Source organism: Oncorhynchus kisutch, linkage group LG3, assembly GCF_002021735.2.
Source record: "Oncorhynchus kisutch isolate 150728-3 linkage group LG3, Okis_V2, whole genome shotgun sequence".
Classification (NCBI taxonomy): domain Eukaryota; kingdom Metazoa; phylum Chordata; class Actinopteri; order Salmoniformes; family Salmonidae; genus Oncorhynchus; species Oncorhynchus kisutch.
The window spans coordinates 40,187,992-40,212,232 of NC_034176.2; the positions used below are offsets into that span (position 1 = coordinate 40,187,992).

General features: G+C 40.4%; 1 protein-coding gene across 1 annotated transcript; it reads left to right on the forward strand.

Annotated features, from left to right (window-relative positions):
- The first annotated feature begins 1,688 nt into the window (after nt 1-1,688).
- Nucleotides 1,689-23,082, forward strand: LOC109882767 (glycerol-3-phosphate acyltransferase 3-like). The gene is made up of 14 exons (XM_020474859.2): nt 1,689-1,825; nt 13,836-14,003; nt 14,692-14,758; nt 16,294-16,442; nt 17,541-17,686; nt 17,920-17,994; nt 18,132-18,221; nt 18,406-18,499; nt 19,536-19,651; nt 21,239-21,294; nt 21,569-21,654; nt 21,784-21,912; nt 21,998-22,077; nt 22,242-23,082. The coding sequence occupies exons 2-14, from the start codon at nt 13,860-13,862 to the stop codon at nt 22,354-22,356; spliced, it is 1,347 nt and encodes a 448-aa protein (XP_020330448.1). The 5' UTR covers nt 1,689-1,825; nt 13,836-13,859; the 3' UTR covers nt 22,357-23,082.
- The last annotated feature ends 1,159 nt before the right edge of the window (nt 23,083-24,241 follow it).

Consider the following 24,241-nt stretch of genomic DNA (forward strand, 5'->3'; position numbering starts at 1 on the left):
TCCAAACAATTATCACAATAATGAGATGTATCCACCAATCCAAAGAAAGGATAGGCGGGAGCTAGACAGCCTGCTGTGCCGCTTTGTGGACAATGACTCCCATTGTTAGGGCAGAGAGACATTCATCTTGTCAGTATATCCGTAATCTTTGGATTTATCAATATAAATGTTTGCTTGAGTGTGTACGTACAGACATTACCATGTGTACGCACAGTACCAAGTGGTGGAATGAAGGAACTGCTTGTCAACTATAGAATAGGGAAAATATATTTTGAAAATGTGTGAAATTGTGAGACTAGGCCTAATAATTTAATAATTTTCCGATTTACTTGTATTCTCAATCAGTGAATTTTTACGATAATAATCCATATAATGTACAGTCATTTGTTAAATAACAGGGCACGTGTGAAAGTGAAACCATTGTGTAAATACTATAAAAGACTGAGATAATGGGAAATCGAATGAGAGATGCCTGATTTTGCCCTGTTGGAAGATTTGGAACAAGCTGCATTTCGCAGAGAGCACATTTTCTGAGACAGGAGGGACTTTTTTGCAGAAAGTACAGATTGGTTTTGGGAAACGATATCTGACGAGCCAATTTTATAGGATCTTTGCGAGGATTAAGACATACTTTAGAAAGGCAAATGCATGCCATTCCGGTGCACATCAAAGTGCTATCCACCCTCAGGTTTTGGCAACGGGCACTTCAGCAGGAGCTTGCCGATAGGCACTCACATCCCTCTCACATCCGCCAACAAAACAAAGGCGCTGATCGTGGACTACAGCAGACAGTAGAGAGAACACACCCTTATCCACATCGACGGGCCGCAGTGTAGAGGGTCAAAAGATTCATGTCCCTCGGCATGCACATCACTGACAACCTGAAATGGCCCCTTCACACAGACAGCGAGGTGAAAAGGTGCCTCTTCAACCTCTGGAGGCTGAAGAAATGCGGCTTGGCCCCTATGACCCTCGTAAATTTCTACAGATGCACCATTGAGAGCATCTTGTCAGACTGTATCACTGCGTGGTATGGCAATTCCACCGTGTGGTGGTGCGGTAAGCCCAACGCATCAGCGGGGTCACACTGCCTATCCTCCAGGACACCCCTGCCAGCCATCTACCGTATCACATCCGGTATCACAGGAAGGCCAAGAAGATCATCAAGGACCACAGCCACCCGAGCCACTGCCTGTTCACCCTACTAGCATCTAGAAGGTGGAGACAGTACATGTGCATCAAAGCTGGGAACGAGAGACTGAGAAACAGCTTCTATCTCCAGTCCATCGTACTGTTAAATAGTTACCACTATTCGGCCTCCGCCCAGTGCCCTGCCCTGAACCTAGGTCATTGTTCTAGCCGGCTACCACCCAGTACTCTACCCTGCACCTTAGAGACTACTGCCCTATGGGCGCTACATACTACATACTGCCCTATGTGCCTTGAGTCATTGAACACTGGTCACTTGAATCATGTTTACATGCTGTACCCATTTTGTATGCATTTACTGTATTCTAATCATGGCTCATCCTTCATAACGTATTTGTTTATTTTTATGGATTGCATGTATATATTTTTTTATTGCTAGGTATTACTGCACCTTTGGAGCTAGAAAAACAATCATTTCGCTGCACCTGTGATAACGTCTTCAAATATGCGTATATGACCAATAAACGTTTATTTTATTTGGCCAATGGATGGCGCTGTTCTACATGAAGGTGCGCTTTCACTACAGCGGTGGCTTGCCGTCTCACCCTCAGTCACAGTTATTTGTATGAGTTCTACAACAGGGAAGGGCATGGTAGTATGGACTGAAGTTTGAAAGGTAAGATCCACTACGCGCAGGGCTGAATATCAAGGAAAAACTTTGTGATTGTCCGGCCAGGTCTGGAAGATTCGCCCACGGTTCTTTGTTTAGGGATTTGGTGAAGTTGTATATTAATTTGACTGTTAATTAATATGATTGACTATTGTTGTTGAATTAGGTTTTTGATGACGTGCGTATATGTTGTTCAAGCTAAATTAAGTTGGTAGGCTTTCTTTTAAATGTCATTGACCACTCAGCCTACCAACATTTCTGATATAATTAAACGTTGGGCTTTTTTCTATTGATTTTGAAATCGTCACGTGTTGCTGTTTTAGACATGCGCCTTGGATGTGTTGATGAACGCTCATTTTGCGTTTGGTCAAATTGAACCTTGCTATGTTATTTATGTTTGTTTCGTTCAGCTTTACGTAGTCACATACGAACCTTCTGTGAGCCCATGTTCTGTGTTCTTCCTGAATCTTAGTTGTATCATTTTCTACCTTATCTAGCCTAGAGTTAAAGGGATAATTCACCCCAAAACCAAAATGACAGGTTGGTTTCTTTACCCAGTAAGCAGTCTATGGACAAGGCAGCGATCTATGCTTTTGTGGAAGAGTCAATTTGTCTATTGGTATTTTTCACATTTCATGTCAAAAGCTAGCCCAATATGTACTGTTTAGGAGTTGGCGTTGGCAGCCAAGACAGCCATTACTTTGTCTAAACTTGAATGGATTCTTAATTACTATACGGGTTTAGAAACATAAAGGCTTATACTTTCATATCACATCAAAACATTTTCACAAATGCTAAATATACACGTATTGTACACTGTTGTAATACAGTTGCAGCCGATTAGTACGCACAACACTTGTTCCAAACAGGTATTCGGAGACAAGATAGCTAATTAGAACAGGTGGTCTCGCCTCTCTTCTGTAAACAAGCGCTGTAACATGGAAATATGATCGTGTGGGAACCTAAACCTTATAAATGTGTGTAGTAATTGAACCTTTTGTTTTATGAAACATCTTTCTTGATTTTTGAAAGCAAACTTTCAAAGGTTTCCAAAACCGTATCGCAAGCGAGGATTATTAACGAACGTGTAGACAGAGCGTCAGGACTGTTGCACAGTACACAGTCCCACGCCGTCGTTAATGCTTCAACTGAGAGGGAGCCCTCTTTGCTGAACAAGAGCTAGTCCAAAGCATCATTGTTCAAAGCATGCCCATAGATAGGGTTGTGGAGTAACCGATTGCATGTAACCCGTTACATGAACTGTAACTAATGCGTTATGTTACCAGCAAAAATATTGTAATCAGATTACAGATACTTTTGAAAAACTAGATGATTACTTCGAGGATTACTTTTAAATTCAGAAAGGATGTTTGCGGGAAAAAATCTTTGACACTTCTCGGTTTTCTCTGACATTCAAATCAACCTTGAAAAAAAGGCTCACGTTTTTATGTTTGTTTCACCTGAGCAAGTCTGACCACAAATCAGAGACCACTATGATGACATCCCAAATGTGTTTGATGGATCATGGGAAAAGAGCAGGAATATGCTTTTGTAGGCTTCAGTCCAAGCTATGTCTTCCAATGGTGCGACTGGTATCGAAATCCAAAGATTATCCAACTTGAATAAACACTTCGAGGTAAGGTTGACAGCAGTGTTGTATTCTATGGCGATACGGATATCACTTATTTTTTTATTGAATCCAAAACATACAATATACTTGCAGTGAAGCTGCTCAACAACTACACCACACCAGTCATCCAACAGACTCCCATTCAGAGCGACACACAGAAGTATCCATGGTCAATGCCCTGCTCAAGGGCATGTCGACAGATCTCCCACAAGGCCAAAAACGGGGAGCCGAACCCCCCAATACCCCCCCCCCCCCACTGTTCCCCAATAGCAGCCCATCAACCATCCGAGACCCCTCCTGCAGTCCCCCCAAGAACGTATTTGTTTTATTCCATTCCCCACCCCCAAGAAACCTCCCAATGCACCAACAACCAAGAAAATGAACTAAATAGGGAAAAGACAATGGAAAACAGAAAAAAAACAAAGTACATCAAGGACAACTGTATATGTTTGAGTGCATGTCTGTCACTATTTACATGTGTCCGTGTATGTGTGTATATGCATGTGTACAAACCTCTGCACGGCATCAGCATCAGGCAAACCGGCATTAGCTGTAAAAACACTGTCATTCAAACATACTTTTTATTATGTTATATTTGTACTTTTTTATACTTTTATCTTTGACCATCATTCTATCTTCTGCCCAGCAACTCCACTCCCACTTGTCTTCAATTCCACATCCCAACCCTCAGCTTCCCTCAGCTCATCCCACCTATCTCTGCTGACCACCCTCTTTGGATTTCTACGCATCATATATCTTTCAACTATGCTGTGATATTTCACGTACAATTAGTATCTATCTAATCAAATAGAATCCACAGATTGCGAGTTGAAGATAAATACTTGTACTAAGAGTATTAGTAATTGACTGACCTGGTCTCTCCAGATCTCCTAACAGTACTATTTCTAGGGTCAATTTTAGATAAATGCTATGCATTTTCAGCCATTCCTGAACCTGAGACCAGAAACAGGCTACCTGAGGGCAATACCATAATAAATGGTCTATTGATTCTCTATCCTCACAAACAAATCTGCAGAGTTTCGATGATTTTATGCCCTAAATATTTAACATTTTGTTGGTGGCAAGAATTCTATATAATAATTTTAGCTGAAAAGCACAGTCTTGAATCTTATGTTGTTTTATATATCAACTCATACACCTTGTACCATTGAATTGGTACGTTATAAATCTCTTCCGAACTATTTTGCAATCTGTATGGCACAGTTGTCAACATCCTGGTCCTCAAATGAAACTGGTATACTTTCCTATTTATGCTATTTTTATTCCTCAACCACCTCATCCTGCTGCCTCCTCCATTTTTGGGGTAATGCTGTAATCAATTGGTTGTACTCTTGGTTTGAGTAGACCTTCCTGTACAATTCTGATAACTCCATGAAAGACATAACTCTACCATTCCAATTTACAATATCATTGTAACGTTTGTCGTCGGAAGGAGACCAAGGTACAGCGTGGTAAGTGTTCATGATTCTTTAATTACTCAGACCACCAAACAAAAAACAACAAAAGAATAACGAACTTCTGCAGGCTTCACAGAGCTAACAAAAACAAGATCCCACAAACACCAAAAGGAGAATGACAACTATTATGTGATCCCCAATCAGAGACAACGATAAACAGCTGCCTCTGATTGGGAACCACACTCTGCAAAAAAACAAAGAAATAGAAAACCCTTTTCAAACATCTTTCCCATAAAAACAGGTATGTTATCAACCAGCACATTTGAGTTCAGCCATAATATTTGTTGTAATATTTGTTCTATCTTTTCAGGGGGATGAAGTTGAAATTGTAGCCAGCTCTGCAATGCTTGTTTGAAAAAGAGAGATACTTTGAAAAAAGTGTAATTTTTCAATTAATCAAAAATTAGACATGGCAATCTGCACAAAGGCAAAAAGGCCAATTTAAATCAATGGATGAGCTTTTCTTAGTAATCTACTTGAAAACCATTTAGGGTTCAAGTAAAACTTTTGAATAAGTGAAACTTTTAAAGAGATGTTCAGTGCTTTTATATTTTATACTCTCAACCAACCCTATTGATTATATAGATAGGCACACTTTATTTTGTCTGGCTTAGCGTCCCAGATAAAGCAAAATATTTTTTGCTCATATGGTTTGAAAAACGAATCATCAGGAGTAGGCAGTGCCATAAGTGAGTATACTGAGATATGACTAAGGAGTTCATCAGGGCAATTTTTCCATAAATAGACAGGTGAGTACCTGACAGACTACCACCTCTTTATGGTTGCAGGATCTTGTCAAAGTTTTCTATTGAAATTCATTGTGGAGAGCTTATTTATATATTTTGTGAAATGAGTACCAAGTATGTCTACTTCAACGTCAGCCCATTTTATAGGTAAACTGCAGGGTAATGTAAAAGTTGTATTTTTTAAAGATCCAATATATAATATTGTACACGTACCATAATTAGGTTTTAGTCCAGAGAGACCAGAAAAGTTATCTAGATCTTTAATGAGACATTGCAGGGATCTTGCTTGTGGACTTAATATAAAACTTGAGTCATCGGCATACATGGACACCTTTGTTTTTAAGCCTTGGATTTCTAATCTTCTAATGTTGTTATTGGATCGGACTTTAATAGCTAGCATTTCGATGGCCATAACGAATAGATACGGTGACAGCGGACACCTTTGTTTAACTCCTCTTGACAATTCAAAACTCCCTGAGAACTAGCTGTTATTTATTATTTTACACCTGGGGTTGCTAAACATTACTTTTACCTATTTTATAAGAGAATCACCGAAATCTTTTAAAATACAGGCATTTATAAATAAAATCCAGTCTTACTTTATCAAATGCCCTTTCAAACTCCGCTATAAATACCAGGCCTGGCTTTTTATATGTTTCTTGGTGTATATTATATCCAATGTATCGTCCATGTAAAAAACCTGCCTAATCAGGATGAACAATACCTGGTAAAACCTTTTTAATTCTGAGTGCATTTCGCTAGTATTTTTGCATCACAACATTGAAGTGTAAGGGGCCTCCAATTTTGTTTAAGATAGACTGGATCTTTATATTTGCCATCTGGGTCTTGTTTTAATAATAGTGCAATCAGACCTTCCTGCTGAGTACCTGACAGACTACCATTTCTATAGGAGTAGTTAAGACAATCTAACAATGGAGCTTTTAGTATATCAAAAAAGGCTTGATATACCTCTACCGGAATGCCATCAAGCCCTGGAGTTTTTCCAGACTGAAAGGATTTAATAGCCTCAAAGTTCTTCCTCTGTAATTTGGCCTTCGCATTGATCTTTCTGTACATTTGTTAATTTACATTTTTTTTGTATTATTTGGAACTAATTCCTTACCGTAATCTTCATTCAGTGGGAGAGGATGAGACGGAAAAGAGAACATCTATTTAGCTTCATTTTTTTAATTATCATTCGGAGAATCATAGATGACTCAGTCTTCAGTAACGAGTTTCTGTAAATTATTTTTGTTAGCATTCCTGTGTTGGAGATTCAGGAAGAATTTTGTGCATTTTTCTCCATATTCCATCCAATTTGCTTTATTTTTATAATAGATTACATTAGATCGTTCTTGAATAAGCCCCTCTAGTTCTTTTTGTAGTTCTTCTTATTTTGTATATCTGTAGTATTGTTTTTGTTGCTATCTACCTGTACTATTAGTTCATGTATTTCCCTTGTTAGTCCTGTCTTTAGCCAGAAACTGCCCTTTTATTATTGATGAATATTGAATTTAATGACCTTAATGAGCTCTGAAGGTACATTTGAAATGTTTCCCAAAAAATAAGGGGATTTTCTGAACTTATATTATACTGGAAAAATTCAGTTATAAATGATTATGTCTTAGTTAAAAATAAGTTGTCCTCCAGTAAACTTTGATTACATTTCCAATATCCCCGTCCACATGGAAATTCTATAAGAGTTATGTGAAGGCCAATTAGATGATGATCCAATCGCATTCCGTCTCCTATGAAAACTTTTTAAACCTTTTGACGTAAGAGTGAAAGAGACAAAGTAGTCAAGACAACTAGCTTGGCTAAGTCTCCTCCATATATATCTCACTAGGTCTGGTTTTTTAGTCTCCAAATATCCACTATTTCTAATGTGTCCATAATATTTGTAATTTCCTTAAGGGCACGGTCGTGATAATTTGTAGGGTGATTTCCTTTACGGTCCATTGAGATACTTAACACTGTGTTAGTCTCCCACTTGAATGATTTGATAATTTGCTGCCTGTAAGTTCAATAAATTGGTAAAAATATTTTCGAAGAAGTATGGATCATCCTGATTTGGACCATCTAGATTAATGAGCCAAATCTCTTTTGCGTCCACTTTCATATTCAAAAAGATCCACATTCCTTGCGAATCATTCCTGACAATTTGTGTCACACCCTGGCCTTAGTTATCTTTGTTTTCTTTATTATTTTGGTTAGGTCAGGGTGTGACATGGGGGATTTATGTGTTTTTACTGGTCTAGGGGTTTTGTATGTTTATGGGGTGTTCCCTTGTCTAGGTGTTTATGTAAGTTTATGGTTGTCTAGATTGGTTCTCAATTAGAGGCAGGTGTTTATTGTTGTCTCTGATTGGGAACCATATTTAGGCAGCCATGTCCTTTGGGTATTTTGTGGGTGATTGCTTCCTGTGTCTGTGCGTCACGGGACTGTTTCGTTGCCAGTTCACTTTATTTTGTATTTGTGTTCATGTTCAGTTTTCCCTATTAAAACATGGACACCTACCACGCTGCATATTGGTCCGATCCTTGTTTCACCTCTTCAGAGGAAGAGGAGGAAATCTGCCATGACAATTTGCACATTCAGATTGAAATTTTTGTTAATTAATATCATCACACATTTTGAGTTCCTTTGTCCATAAGAGAAAATTATTTCACCACCCATACCGCTTTTCTACGTATCTTAATATAAGGATGTAGAGTGAGTTTCCTGTAAACAGCATATGTTATATTCCTTTTCTTTTAGCCACGTAAAGACTGATCTTCTTTTTTTAATAATCTGATAAAACATTACAATTATAACTGGCTATACTTATTTCACCCCTTACCATAATTAGATCACTTATTGTTGATATCTACAGTGCCTTGCGAAAGTATTCGGCCCCCTTGAACTTTGCGACCTTTTGCCACATTTCAGGCTTCAAACATAAAGATATAAAACTGTATTTTTTTGTGAAGAATCAACAACAAGTGGGACACAATCATGAAGTGGAACGACATTTATTGGATATTTCAAACTTTTTTAACAAATCAAAAACTGAAAAATTGGGCGTGCAAAATTATTCAGCCCCTTTACTTTCAGTGCAGCAAACTCTCTCCAGAAGTTCAGTGAGGATCTCTGAATGATCCAATGTTGACCTAAATGACTAATGATGACAAATACAATCCACCTGTGTGTAATCAAGTCTCCGTATAAATGCACCTGCACTGTGATAGTCTCAGAGGTCCGTTAAAAGCGCAGAGAGCATCATGAAGCATCAGCCGTATTCATTGATCTGGCCAAGGCTTTCGACTCTGTCAATCACCACATCCTCATCGGCAGACTCGACAGCCTTGGTTTCTCAAATGATTGCCTCACCTGGTTCACCAACTACTTCTCTGATAGAGTTCAGTGTGTCAAATCGGAGGGTCTGCTGTCCGGACCTCTGGCAGTCTCTATGGGGGTGCCACAGGGTTCAATTCTTGGACCGACTCTCTTCTCTGTATACATCAATGAGGTCGCTCTTGCTGCTGGTGAGTCTCTGATTCACCTCTACGCAGACGACACCATTCTGTATACTTCTGGCCCTTCTTTGGACACTGTGTTAACAACCCTCCAGGCAAGCTTCAATGCCATACAACTCTCCTTCCGTGGCCTCCAATTGCTCTTAAATACAAGTAAAACTAAATGCATGCTCTTCAACCGATCGCTACCTGCACCTACCCGCCTGTCCAACATCACTACTCTGGACGGCTCTGACTTAGAATACGTGGACAACTACAAATACATAGGTGTCTGGTTAGACTGTAAACTCTCCTTCCAGACCCATATCAAACATCTCCAATCGAAAGTTAAATCTAGAATTGGCTTCTTATTTCGCAACAAAGCATCCTTCACGCATGCTACCAAACATACCCTTGTAAAACTGACCATCCTACCAATCCTCGACTTTGGCGATGTCATTTACAAAATAGCCTCCAATACCCTACTCAACAAATTGGATGCAGTCTATCACAGTGCAATCCGTTTTGTCACCAAAGCCCCATATACTACCCACCATTGCGACCTGTACGCTCTCGTTGGCTGGCCCTCGCTTCATACTCGTCGCCAAACCCACTGGCTCCATGTCATCTACAAGACCCTGCTATGTAAAGTCCCCCCTTATCTCAGCTCGCTGGTCACCATAGCATCTCCCACCTGTAGCACACGCTCCAGCAGGTATATCTCTCTAGTCACCCCCAAAACCAATTCTTTCTTTGGCCGCCTCTCCTTCCAGTTCTCTGCTGCCAATGACTGGAACGAACTACAAAAATCTCTGAAACTGGAAACACTTATCTCCCTCACTAGCTTTAAGCGCCAACTGTCAGAGCAGCTCACAGATTACTGCACCTGTACATAGCCCACCTATAATTTAGCCCAAACAACTACCTCTTTCCCAACTGTATTTAATTAATTAATTAATTTTACTCCTTTGCACCCCATTATTTTTATTTCTACTTTGCACATTCTTCCACTGCAAAACTACCATTCTAGTGTTTTACTTGCTATATTGTATTTACTTTGCCACCATGGCCTTTTTTGCCTTTACCTCCCTTCTCACCTCATTTGCTCACATTGTATATAGACTTGTTTATACTGTATTATTGACTGTATGTTTGTTTTACTCCATGTGTAACTCTGTGTCGTTGTATCTGTCGAACTGCTTTGCTTTATCTTGGCCAGTCGCAATTGTAAATGAGAGGAACACACCAGGCAGGTCCGAGATACTGTTGTGAAGAAGTGTAAAGCCGGATTTGGATACAAAAAGATTTCCCAAGCTTTAAACATCCCAAGGAGCACTGTGCAAGCGATAATATTGAAATGGAAGGAGTATCAGACCACTGCAAATCTACCAAGACCTGGCCGTCCCTCTAAACTTTCAGCTCATACAAGGAGAAGACTGATCAGAGATGCAGCCAAGAGGCCCATGATCACTCTGGATGAACTGCAGAGATCTACAGCTGAGGTGGGAGACTCTGTCCATAGGACAACAATCAGTCGTATATTGCACAAATCTGGCCTTTATGGAAGAGTGGCAAGAAGAAAGCCATTTCTTAAAGATATCCATAAAAAGTGTCGTTTAAAGTTTGCCACAAGCCACCTGGGAGACACACCAAACATGTGGAAGAAGGTGCTCTGGTCAGATGAAACCAAAATTTAACTTTTTGGCAACAATGCAAAACGTTATGTTTGGCGTAAAAGCCACACAGCTCATCACCCTGAACACACCATCCCCACTGTCAAACATGGTGGTGGCAGCATCATGGTTTGGGCCTGCTTTTCTTCAGCAGGGACAGGGAAGATGGTTAAAATTGATGGGAAGATGGATGGAGCCAAATACAGGACCATTCTGGAAAACCTGATGGAGTCTGCAAAAGACCTGAGACTGGGACGGAGATTTGTCTTCCAACAAGACAATGATCCAAAACATAAAGCAAAATCTACAATGGAATGGTTCAAAAATAAACATATCCAGGTGTTAGAATGGCCAAGTCAAAGTCCAGACCTGAATCCAATCGAGAATCTGTGGAAAGAACTGAACTGCTGTTCACAAATGCTCTCCATCCAACCTCACTGAGCTCGAGCTGTTTTGCAAGGAGGAATGGGAAAAAATGTCAGTCTCTCGATGTGCAAAACTGATAGAGACATACCCCAAGCGACTTACAGCTGTAATCGCAGCAAAAGGTGGCGCTACAAAGTATGAACTTAAAGGGGGCTGAATCATTTTGCACGCCCAATTTTTCTGTTTTTGATTTGTTAAAAAAGTTTGAAATATCCAATAAATGTCGTTCCACTTCATGATTGTGTCCCACTTGTTGTTGATTCTTCACAAAAAAATACAGTTTTACATCTTTATGTTTGAAGCCTGAAATGTGGCAAAAGGTCGCAAAGTTCAAGGGGTCCTAATACTTTCGCAAGGCACTGTACATAGCGCATTGATGTGAATCGCACTGCAGCTCTCTCATTTAGCTATTTGTGCCTTACGAATTGTGCTTGTTGTGGATGGCTGTTCACAAATCTAAATGTGTATTTGAACATTCAACCAATGATGGTTGAATTCAAGAAGTTTAAGCTGTCAATCAATCTTTGTTTTTGAAACCCGTGGACAGTCAGTGAAAAATGCGCTCTTGAAACAGCTGCGTAATGCGGATCCCAGCCTATGGAATAAAAGTGGGGCTTTTGTTGCTCAGTCTAATTCATGTGGATAAAAAAAATAATTAATAGGTCCAATTTTTTAAATTGTGTGTGTACATATATATATGATTCTTGAAGAATATTACTTATAAATGCCTCATGAGCTTAGTTCAACTGCTGCACCTCATGAGAACCCAAAATATAAGCTTGTTTTTCTCCAATGTTTGTAAACATAGTAAATGTAAACAAACACTGTATAACCTCATAACATGATTTAAACAATTATTTTTATATCATGGACAGTCTGTCCTTGCATCCATAGCTCTGTCTATTAATCTGAGTGTGGTTATATTTCTCCGGGCCCATCCCTCAGCTTTTTACCAAACAGAGGCGGGGTGGACATTTGGTTATTGTTTCATCTGTGGATTTGTCCTTTTAAATGGCTGCATATTATCAAGACATCAAAGTGTCACCAACAAACAGGTAAACAACAGGCCTATAGCAAATGCAGCTTATGGAATTCATTTTTCACATGTAAACAGCATTTTTCAGTAGTGCTCAAAGCATGTCATTCCATGAGTGCAGCATTTATTTGTCAACTCGAATCAAGGAGCCCAATTATTCCTCCATGACAACAAAATCATAAACAACAGAGTAGGGCTGGCTAATATGTCCTTAGTTTTGGGGTCATGCTCAGGTAAAACAATTTGGCTAATCTATTCTTCCATATTTCCAAGTCCTATTCTTGAAGATCAAGGGTTCTAACATTTATTGGAATGACTGGAATTCTGATAGACTTTTTTTAATGTGAAGATATAATTTCATTGTATTATGATATGTAGTTGAAAGCCATGGGTTAGAAGAAGCCTACATAACCAACCCATACAGTAAAATGTAACATCCATATATGGCCCGCTATGTAAACTTTAACATTGATTTATCCTGCAATAGATGTCATTCTATTTGGTAACATTTTTGTCTTCTGATGCCTCTTTAAAAGGGGAAAGTCATCTAAAAGTAACAATGTAATCTGATTACATTACTGAGTTTGGGTAATCCAAAAATTACGTTAGTGATTACAATTTTGGACAGGTAACTAGTAACAACAGATTACATTTAGAAAGTAACTACCCAACCCTGCCCATAAACTGCTTACAGGGTATGTAATTTGGGTGAACTATATCTTTAACTGTAGCAATTGAGGTAGTTCTGTCAGATATTGAACCAAACAACATCCTGAACTCCTGTGTCATAAAAGACCAGTCAGCATGCCAGACATGGGCTAAAGTACACTTACATACGGAGAGGTAGTTGCTCTTAGCAACACTAGTATTTACACACTAGCATTGCTGCGAATTAGCTTGAAAAAAAAGGAATCGTTTTCCAGAAGTTAAATCAAATAAAATGTCAACTTACTCTCTCGATTGCCTGTAGGCTCGGTCCTTATGCAGGGGAGAATTTGAGGAAAAAACATCTAATGGAACGTATAATTACAGGAGGGTCTGTTGTAGACCCATGCAGTTCCTCAGCATGGTCAGTTTCTCTCTGCTTACCTCATTCCAAAATAAAAGTCCCCCACAAGTTCTTGCTTTTTTTGCAGTTATGGTGCACGTGCCGAACTTCTGTATTTTGACATAAGGTAAACGGAGAGGAAGTGGCTCTACAACAGACCCACATTTGGAAAGTCTGTTTAATTTATGCTAGTCTGTTTAATTTATGCTAATTTATGCTAGATGTTTTTTCTCCATTTTCCCCCCTGCACACGGACCAACCCTATGGACAATTGGCGGACTTTTCCGTTTTTTTGCAAGCCAATTTCTAGCAACGCTCGTGTGTAAATACTAGCATTGCTAAAATCAGCTAAAAGGAAGGTTACTCTGACACCCTTGGTTGAATGTTGTGTGTATTTATGTCCCCTAGCCCCCTATGTGTACACTACTACTACTACTACTACTACTACTACTACTACTATCTTTCTCCTGTTGCTATTTCCGCAGGGTGACAGAGAGAGATCTGTAGCGATGGAGGATTTCTGGGCCATTGTCCTCGCAGGGCTGAAGGTGTGGGTCTGCCTCATTGTGGCTCTTCTCATGGTGCCTGCAATGTTTGGCTTCTCCCTGGGCATCTCCGAGACATACATGAAGATCCTGGTCAAAATGTTGGAGGTAAAATGCGTCTGTCCAGATGTTGCCATCCATCAAACATTTACTCGCACAATGGTACAACAAATGGGAAAGAGGAATTCTAATACCTACACACTGTTTAAAGGCTGGTAAACTTCCTCACTCAGACAATATGAGGTGCACAGCTGCATGTGTCTATAATTGTCTTAAATGTTTCTTATGCATCATGTTCTAAATATAAGCCTGGTGTCCTAAATGTATGCTGTTTTCATACTACACAATATAATAAGATACAGTACACATGGCTTGGCTAGGCATGGTCCTTAATTTTATTTACATTGGCAATTGTATCAGTTTCAGGAATGCGGGAACAAGAAATGCATTGTCACTGCGCTGTCATGATCAGCTGTCACATATTTACTGTAGGGGAAGTCTACTGTACACAACAATCAATTAGCACAACTCTGCACATGTGACGTACAGACATGGAATGTATGTATGTTTTTTGACAGAAAAGCATGTATGTTCTACAGTGTAATATTTGTTCTATTTTTTGTAATTGTCCTGTAACCTTACGACCTTCTGAATAAGCCTCTGGACAGTGATTGAAAGGTTTTCTGGCATGAGAGTTCAGGGGTAAATGTGTGTGTCCTTTCTCTACTGTCCTTGTGTGGGTCAGGGAGTGAGAGGTCAAAGGCTAAAGGTGTTTCTCATTTCTCCTGTCCTCCAGTGGGCCACGTTGAGGATCCAAACAGTCAACAAAGCGCAGCGGATAATCCAATCCTCCTCATTCAATAGTGAGTCAATGAGCAGAGCTCTCACACCGATCAATAGATTCATTTGATTGGTTTATTGGTTGAATGATGGATAGCGAGATGAAGGGATTGATTGATTTATTCATTGCTCTCTGATAATGACATCCACTCACATCCACTCTTGTTCATCTGCTGTGTTCAGAAGCTCAGGTGTAAAGTGCCCTAGAATAAATGAAGTGTGTTAGTGTAGTTAGAAGGGTTGAGTGCATGGAAATCAGTCCTGACATGAGTTTTGCTCAGGTGTCAATGGTTGACTGCGAGTTGATAATAGGTTGCATTTGAAGTATACAGCTTCTCAATGCGCCCAAGCCACGTTAAACGATAAGGGAGTGGTACATATATATAAAACGATACCTCTGAGAACCTAGAGACCGTGTAAACCTGTTTATAGTGCTGGGCAGGGGATTGCAGTGGAGATGGCTTGGAGCAGTGTTTGTTGAATAGAAGACGGTATTTGGTCCAGCTCAGTCCTCAGAGCATTTCCGATGTCATATACGGTATTATGTGGCGCTGGGCTTGCTGCCTATCTGTCGGGCTGACGCAATTCCTCCCATCACAATCAGCAGTTATATAGGCTAGTCGGGGGGCAATTCAATTAAACTCGCAGTGCGGTGTTCACTAGCTAGCACAGCACATCAATGTGCTCTTTTTATTTGTTAGCATATCAACTCGCAGGATGGTTTCTGTATTATATGGATACCATAGACCCCTCACTTGTACTGTACTGAAGTTTTCCTAAAATAAAGAGTTTGCCTAGTTTTCAAAGAAAGCAAAGGGTGGCTTGAATTCAACACAAAGTCAGTCAGTCACTCAGTCTCTCTCTCCTGGACTTTGTCCTGTGTTATCAGATAGTGTATCCTTAGCTGATCCCACTGTCTTCAGACCTGCTGGAGGGAGGGATACACTTTGGGTTGGAGTTGAGTAATCTGATCCTAGAACTGTGATTACCTCGATGATAGACACACAAAGGGAGGCCCTTTTAAGGAAAGAAAGGAGCCTCATTTATCAGTGAACACTGCTCTCTGATAGCTGTTATCTGAAGTGGTCCCAGTTTGTAAAGTGCAAGGCCACTGACATTTTCTCTGTTTGATGGCCTGTCATTTAAAATGGATTCTGTATGACAATTCTATTGGTGAGGCCTTGCCCACAGTGATAAACTCTGGATTTCATTGATTTAAATAAGTTTAAATAAGGATTACTCAGATATCAGCCCAGGATATCTTGTTTTCTCAATATGGGGTAACAGTGTGAGAGTTAGTGACACAAGTGCGTTGCAATCCTCTGATTCATTTCCTTCCTCACCAGCTCCTAACAAGTCCACAGTGGTTTGACCAATTTGTCCTCCTTTCATTCAAAATGTATGAAAACTCTAGGATTTGTAACACTGTCAATGTTGTCTTTTATCAATGGTAAAAGAACACGGAATCATCTTCCTTATCAAATACAAGTATGTGGTACGATACAATCCAATCTAAAAATGATGAGGTGGATTAGTTGAGCGTGTGTGTTTTCCCCAGGCCTCGTCCAGAGGGATGATGGTTCTATGGAGGAGGAGCTGAGGGGGTTAAGGCGCAGTCGCCCCAAACCACCAGTGGGGGGAAACTTCACCCTCAGCGACTGTTTCTACTTCTACAGACGAGGCATCGAGGATATCGTAGAGGATGAGGTGAGTCCACAGACTAGAATAAGATTGATGCCTAATTCCAAATGTATCCCTAACCCCAGACATTCCATGATGGGCCCCTAATAGAAATGAGTCAAACCTGTAGCTTCACCTATCCCTCTGGTAGTCTAGGATGAGTTTTGTAATTTATTGCCTACTGCACACCCCTCCAGTCCTTTCAAATCAATGATCACGTTTACATGCACACCAATATCCTGTTGTTATTCGGGATACTCAAGTATTCTGTTGTGAGTTGACGCATACAAATGTCATAATCCCGTTTGCAATAACCCGAATAAGCTTGTATCCCAGTTTTGAGAAACCCGAATAAGATGCCTGGGATATGCTGGTCTTGGACGGATACTTTGGCATGTAAACATCTTATCCCGTTTACTGTTGTTTTCTTGCAGTAAAATGATAGACCAAATGTATATTCTGTCTCAGTAACAGGAATCGAGAAATATTATTGATTTATTTCATCTTGAGGAAATGTGAATGTGCAATTTTCTTCTGCGACATAAAAGCTGAAAGTATTTCACTTTCAACTAAAATAAGATTCCAAAATGGACTGAGTTACTTATCAGAAACATGTTGGATTGTTATTACATCTTTTAATTTCCCTGAAACTGGTCAACAAACCGATGCCATTTGGACATATTGTGTGGAAAATCTTCCCGGGCCCTAAACTTCTTCTCTACAAGAGAAGCAGAAATGAAAGAGAACTTTACCGCTTTCCTTCTATCGATTTATTACATTATTCTGGTGAGCAAGGCTTTATTTAGCATTCTAGAGGATCAAGTAATGACAGAAGCCGACCTAATGCCGGAAATTATAAGCAGAACAATATCTAAATAAAGGCTTAGCTTTATTTTCAGCACCCCCTTCAAAAAATTGTTCCATCATCACTGGGAAAACTGGACAGCATCCTCCCCTTGTAAACGTGGCAGTTGAATGAGTATCAGGAAGTGCTTAGGGCCCAGGAAATAGGCATTGATTCAGGATTGGGCAAAAGAGCACAACATCAATTTAAAAAATCCAGACTTACTTTCTGTACAGGTAGGCCTACTAAGTTGTTTTTCATGTTGTTCATCTGACCTCCAGGTGACCCAGCGGTTTTCGTCAGAGGAGCTGGTGTCGTGGAACCTGCTAACTCGGACCAACATCGACTTCCAGTACATCAGCCTCAAACTGACCATGGTCTGGGGCCTGGGCGTGTTCATACGCTACTGCATCCTGACTCCGCTCAGGTCATTACTGAGAGTGTGAAATCAGTCATCATCACTGTGCTCACCTTTTTTAATAAGGCCTTAGCTCTCTTACGGTTCACATCCATAAACCAAGCACTGACTGACATTTATGTTGCTGAATAGACATGATTTACAGCCAGGATTTAAACCACGTAGCGTTCGACAGTGCGTTAATCCAGGACCAGTGTTGTCGTGTCTCGTGTATGTTTCTGAGTCCGAATGTTTTCTTTCAGGATCATGCTGGCGTCTATAGGCCTGACCTGGCTGGTGATAGGAACCACTGCTGTAGGATTCCTCCCTAACTGGAGGTACAGTAACACTGCTTTGAATCTACAGGTTCACACGGGATTGTTTTTAAAAACCCGAGACGTTTGTCTTGTGTGATTTTTGTATTTAATCAGCTTCATGGTAGCTTCTTACGTGCGTGCCCGTGTGTGTTTTCTAGGCTCAAGTCCTGGCTGAGTGAGTGGGTCCATGTGATGTGCTACAGGATCTGTGCTCGAGGCCTCTCCTGCACCATCCACTACCACAACAGGTCGGTGAACGCTCCTCTCCTCTGACACATGCAAACACAGCAGGCTTTCACACACACCGTCATGTCCCCCAGTGACTCTACGGGAGGTCCTCGTGATATGTGCACAGAGCTTTGTTTTGACGGAAGACGCACGTCTGCCACTTTACCGTGTGTCTGCGTGTGTTCTCTGTCTTGTGTTTTACAGAGAAAACAGACCCAGAAAAGGAGGAATCTGTGTGGCCAATCACACCTCCCCGATTGATATTGTCATTCTCTGCAACGATGGGTGTTACGCCATGGTATGTGAAATAAAGCAGAAAATAAGCCTAACTTGAAATAGCTCAACTTTTAAATATTTTTTTATACCTATATAATCAACGTTCCTTCTAAGCTGCACACATGTTTGGGCACGCAGCTCCCCCAGGACTGCCGCGCAGAATAAATATCAACCTGTGCAGAGAAGCAGGAGATTGAACTACACTCAACTTTCTAGAGTTTTCCGCCTTAGTTAACACCATCAACATTTCCCTTTACTGTGTGCATCAAATCAATGCAATATTAGCCACTTTCAATACAATGTACCAAAACAAACTATGCAAGAGATTTTGTTGTAGGCAGAATGCATCGGGTAGGATTCTATTGCATTGACACACACCACTCAGCCCATACTCTACACAGACCAGTGCAGCATAACCAATCAGAGCTGCAGTAGGCCTATATACAAGTAGACCATTGCCATATATGAATCTGTGCCATTCACATTGAACTGGACTGTCTTTACAGCGTGAGTGGTCGTGAATAGATGCACTTGTTTTGCGATCAAAGCCAGAGCTGCATGTAGTCTAATTCTGGAATGTTCCTGAGATGGAAGTATGCTGTTTTGGATATGCGTTGTCAAAAGTTAGACCAGGCTCAAAGGTAAAACCAAGGTTTTTAACAACCGTGTTTGGTGTAATGAGGCAACCATAAATGTTTAGAGTGAGGTCTGACACTTTGTGAGTTTCTTGTAGCCAAGTAGCTTCATTTCTGTCTTGTCAGAGTTTAAAAGCAATAAGTTGGTTGTCATCCAGTGTTTGACGTAAGTGGGGCATGTCTCAAGGTGGGCTGACTGTAAAGTATTGTCTTGTTTAAAAGATAAATACAATTGGGTGTCATGATCATCACCATGGCAATGAAAGTGCATGTTGTGCTTATGGATGACATTGCCAAGGGGTAGCATGTATAAAGAAAGTGCCGTCTCAGTTTATCTGTTGCTAACTTTAATCCTGTTCAGATGATTTGTCTGTGAAATGTATTATGAGGGCGTTAGATGTGATTTGATCTGATGTGTTTTAGGTGGGCCAGTCACATGGGGGTCTGATGGGAGTGCTGCAAAGGGCCATGGCGAGGTCCTGTCCTCACATCTGGTTTGAGAGAGCTGATATGAAAGATCGCCACCTAGTGACCAAAAGGTGAGCTTATCTGTTTGCTATCTTATCAGGCAGTGGGTTGGACATGTTCCTGGCACCAGACACTGGTATTCTGACTGCCAACACTCTTCAGACAAGCACTGATATGCCTGTGGAAAATTGCTACAGACCAATAAACAGTGGTGGAAAAAGTACCTAATTGTCATACTTGATTAAAAGTATTGATACCCTAATAGAAAGTTACTCAAGTAAAAGTGAAAGTCACCCAGTAAAATAGTACTTGAGTAAAAGTCTAAAAGTATTTGGTTTTCAATATACTTAAGAATCAAAAGTAAATGTAATTGCTAAAATATACTTGATATGAGAATTTCATTATCAATGATCATAAACTTCAATTAACCTACTCTCTGCAACCCAGAGTTTGTAAGGTTCTGGTTTAAATGAAACAGACAGAGTTCCCAGCTTACAATAGTCAAAATGTTTATTGATCACTCTCCACGCCATTATACAAAGACATCCATTTTATACCATGCTCCTTACTTACGCACATACATACACACGAACAGTCGGTGAGTTATATTCTTCTCCAGAGTTCTCACCACTGTATATCACTACCCAGCCGACAGTTCCATTCCCCCGAGATTAGGGACACCTTGAGGAGTACTCCCTGTCCTATCATAAGTTTCTCAGAGTTCTAGCCGGGTCGGGTCAAACACAGTTTAATTGTGCTCAGTATTTTCTTAGGCACACACATTTCTCTCCCTTACAGGTCTCTTCTGATCCTTGTTGGACTTACGTTTACGTTAATACTTTAATTATTTCTTATACCTGCTACATAAACTATAATCCCTAATAGTTAGGCTTCAGTGTAATCATTATCTTTAAACATATAAATGATTTTATCAATACTTAATTATATACTTAATACTTAAGTATAAATCAAATTCCTTATATTAAGCGATATATTTTTACATTTACAGATAGCCAGGGGCACACTCCAACACTCAGAAATGATTTACAAACCATAGGCAGTAGGGATGACCAAGTGTTCTCTTAGTGCGTCAATTTCACAATTTCCTTGTCCTGCTAAGCATTCAAAATGTAATGAGTACTTTGGGTTGTCAGAGGAAAATATACGGAGTAAAATACAATATTTTCTTTAGGAATGTAGTGAAGTAAAAGTTGTCAAATATAAATAGTAAAGTACAGATACCCCCCAAAAAAACAACTTAAGTACTTTACACCATTGCAAATAAATCTGTCATATCTTTTTTATTTAACCTTTATTTTGACAGGATGTCAATGCTGAGACCAAGATATCTTTTCCAGATGTGCCCTGTTTAGCGCAATAATACACATCAAATACAATCAGAAGTAAATACCTATCTTATTTCCTTATCCAGATAAAACCCTCATGCCAGTCCGATGACATTGTTATATAGGTGCTTGTCATAATCCCCAACTGTAGAACATTCAAGCATAAATGTCATTGCCATTTGACAATTGGTGATATAATTTAATACTAAGATTTCCTGGTATGGACATAGCTTTAACTAAAACCATATAATGTATGTTCACGCTCCTCCCAGATATAAAGTTAGGTTTTCTAATTGTTGTTCATGTTTACAGGTTGAGGGATCACGTGAATGACAAGACTAAGCTTCCTATATTGCTCTTTCCGGAAGGTAAGTGCTACAATGGAGTAGAATGAAGTCAGTGAGTTTAGCATTGGTTCGGATAAGCTGCATTGGTGTTGCATTGGTTATGTACAGTAAGGTCATACCTGTACATATGAGTAGCATCTGCTAGAATGCATTTCTCCCCCTTATCTGTGATTTTGGAGAGCGTTATTGTTATCATAGAGATCCTATCTGACCAATGCAATTTGATTTGATCTTTATATATCTCTGGTCGTTCTGGTTATGGCTTAACTGCAGTCCATATTTCTGGTTTCCTCAGGGACCTGTATCAACAACACATCTGTCATGATGTTCAAAAAGGGAAGTTTTGAAATCGGAGGAACGATATACCCGGTAGCCATCAAGGTAAGGTACTCTGTAAGGTACTTCTGTTCAGTATTTGACTTTTCCCTAAATCATGCAAAGATGACATTGGAAAAGTTGCGTGACAAAGTCAGCATAGATTTGAAGAGGTTTTCTGTCTCCCTCCCTCAGTATGACCCTCAGTTTGGGGATGCGTTCTGGAACAGTGCCAAGTACAACATGGTGAGCTACCTGCTCAGGATGGTGACTAGTTGGGCTATAGTCTGTAACGTCTGGTACCTGCCAGCCATGCACCAACAGGTGTGTATACAACACCACACACACACACACACACAGTACCTACCAATTAATCACTAAGTGCCACTAACTTATTGCATGTTTTCAGGAAGGGGAGGATGCTGTCCAGTTTGCCAACAGAGTCAAGTCTGTCATCGCACATCAGGGGGGACTAGTGGACCTGTCCTGGTAAGAATTTCCTCCCATCTTACTATGAATGGCATCCTGACTGTCTCATACTGGCCCTCTGCTATGCATCTCTTACACCTCAGAATGGACACATTTGCAGTATCTCTTGCACACAGATTATTTTGTGTTCGTATCTCCTAGACCACGTGTTTGTTCCCCTGTAGGGACGGAGGCCTAAAGAGGGCTAAGGTGAAGGACACGTATAGAGAGGAGCAGCAGAAGAAGTACAGCAGCATGGTGGTGGGTAGCGAGGAGGACCGCAGCGGTAACAGTGACTGACGCCCTCCTCTAACATGTGAAAAGGGCAGCTCGTTCTCGAGCAACCTACATCGCGACCGCTGGAGACGGGAGTTTTACTTTGGCAGGGGTCGCGTCGCATTTCGGTTTCTCCCATGATCACGCGGCGTGAATACATTTAGCTTTCACAGTGTACAGAAGGTGGGCGTAGGCCCATCCAAAAGCTCTTATCTGGGAGTTTGGAAAGGAGCTTGGCCATCACTGCCTGAATACCGCACTGCTGACGACCCCGGACTAGACTGCCATCGAGTGAATGAACCGTTTTAAAGTACGTTGCGGACTGTAGAGGGTTATAACTGATTAGCCAATTGCATTACAATTACTCTCGTCTACTGTGACAACACAGTGAAGCGGAACTGTAAAGGAGATGAGGTGGCAGGTCCAATAGCATCCGTTTGGGATTTTGAATAGCTCTTTCTTGTTCTGCTATAAAACACTGTTCTAATTCTCTGCTGGAAAATTACTATAAAATCTTTGTGAATAGTGCAATTGTGACTGTAGTGACTTTTTGATCACAAACTTCTAAATGTCAGTGTTATGCGATGACTATCTGAGGTTATTTTATTTTGTCTTCGTGTTTTTTTCCCCCCTGTCGTTTATGATTGTATGAGCTGCTGAAACGTTCAGAGCCAGTTGACCAATCCTGTCGATCAATCATTACTGCTAATCGTTTGGAAATAAACATGAGCCCACAGCTGTTCTCCCTTTTTTAGTGGTGTGTTCATTAGCAAGCTAAGCTACCAGAACAAGGTAGTCAGAATCAGAAAAACACTTGTCAGTTGACGTTTTGAAAGGTTTTGCTTACTGTACTGTTGACACGAGTCGTACATAGGTTATGAAAGGGAGCCAAACAGTACAATAATAACAAAAGGCTTTTGTTCGGTAGGCAAAGTGATAGGCATGGATTGCAGTTACACAGTCATTCCCCTCAAAACATATATTCTCCCTATGTTGTTTCTATGATTCATCACAGTAACAGGCAAGGAAGAGAACTTGGGGTGATCATAAAGACTCAATACGATGGGATTATATGGCACTAAGTAAAACGTGGTGTTGGGCATCCCATTCAAAGTGCTGTGTCTCTAAAGAAGGGTACATGTTTGGGATTTTTTCGAGCTCTTCTCGTTGGTTTGTTTTCCTGAGGCTTTGCCTTCGTCACTGCCTCCATTCTTCTGTTGCGTGTTAGGATCTCTGCTCACACCTGGAAGAGTTGAACCAATTAAGTCATTCATATTTCGGTAAAAATGTATGTTAACACTAGCATATAAGGTGCAAGAAATTCCCTCTTCCTTACTAACTTACCGGGTGAGAAAGTGTCCATGTTCTCTCCATCTGGACCAGCACGGTGTTGACTGGTATCCTGCTTTTAGATTAAGCAAATGTTATTTAACTACGTGAAAACACAGAACAACATCTAAGCAAATGTTATTTAACTACGTGAAAACACAGAACAACATCTAACGTGTTGATGTATTGCATCAGTTCATGTAAATGTATATTTGGCCTGTTATTAACAATGATGACACTTACCCACAAAATGGTGCTATTGTGCTCTTTCTTCCGTGCCTGGCTTTCCAGATGCCTGTTAACATCAGATCAGACTCACTAAATGTATTGCATTTCAGAGTAAGTGTACTGTCGCTACCTTGCAGTCCAACCAAGGTGCACAAGTAATTGAAAACAAACTGTGCAAGAGAACTTCTATCATTGTCTGAGGGAAGAGCTTGACCAGTTGAAACATTAAGGAGCCTGTTTAGTGCCTGACATTCCTACGTCCTGCTGCATAGTTCACATGTAAGAGAGGGTACTATCGGATGGACGGTGAGAGGCAGCACTAAAACAGCTTTTGTTGACCAGAAATAAAATG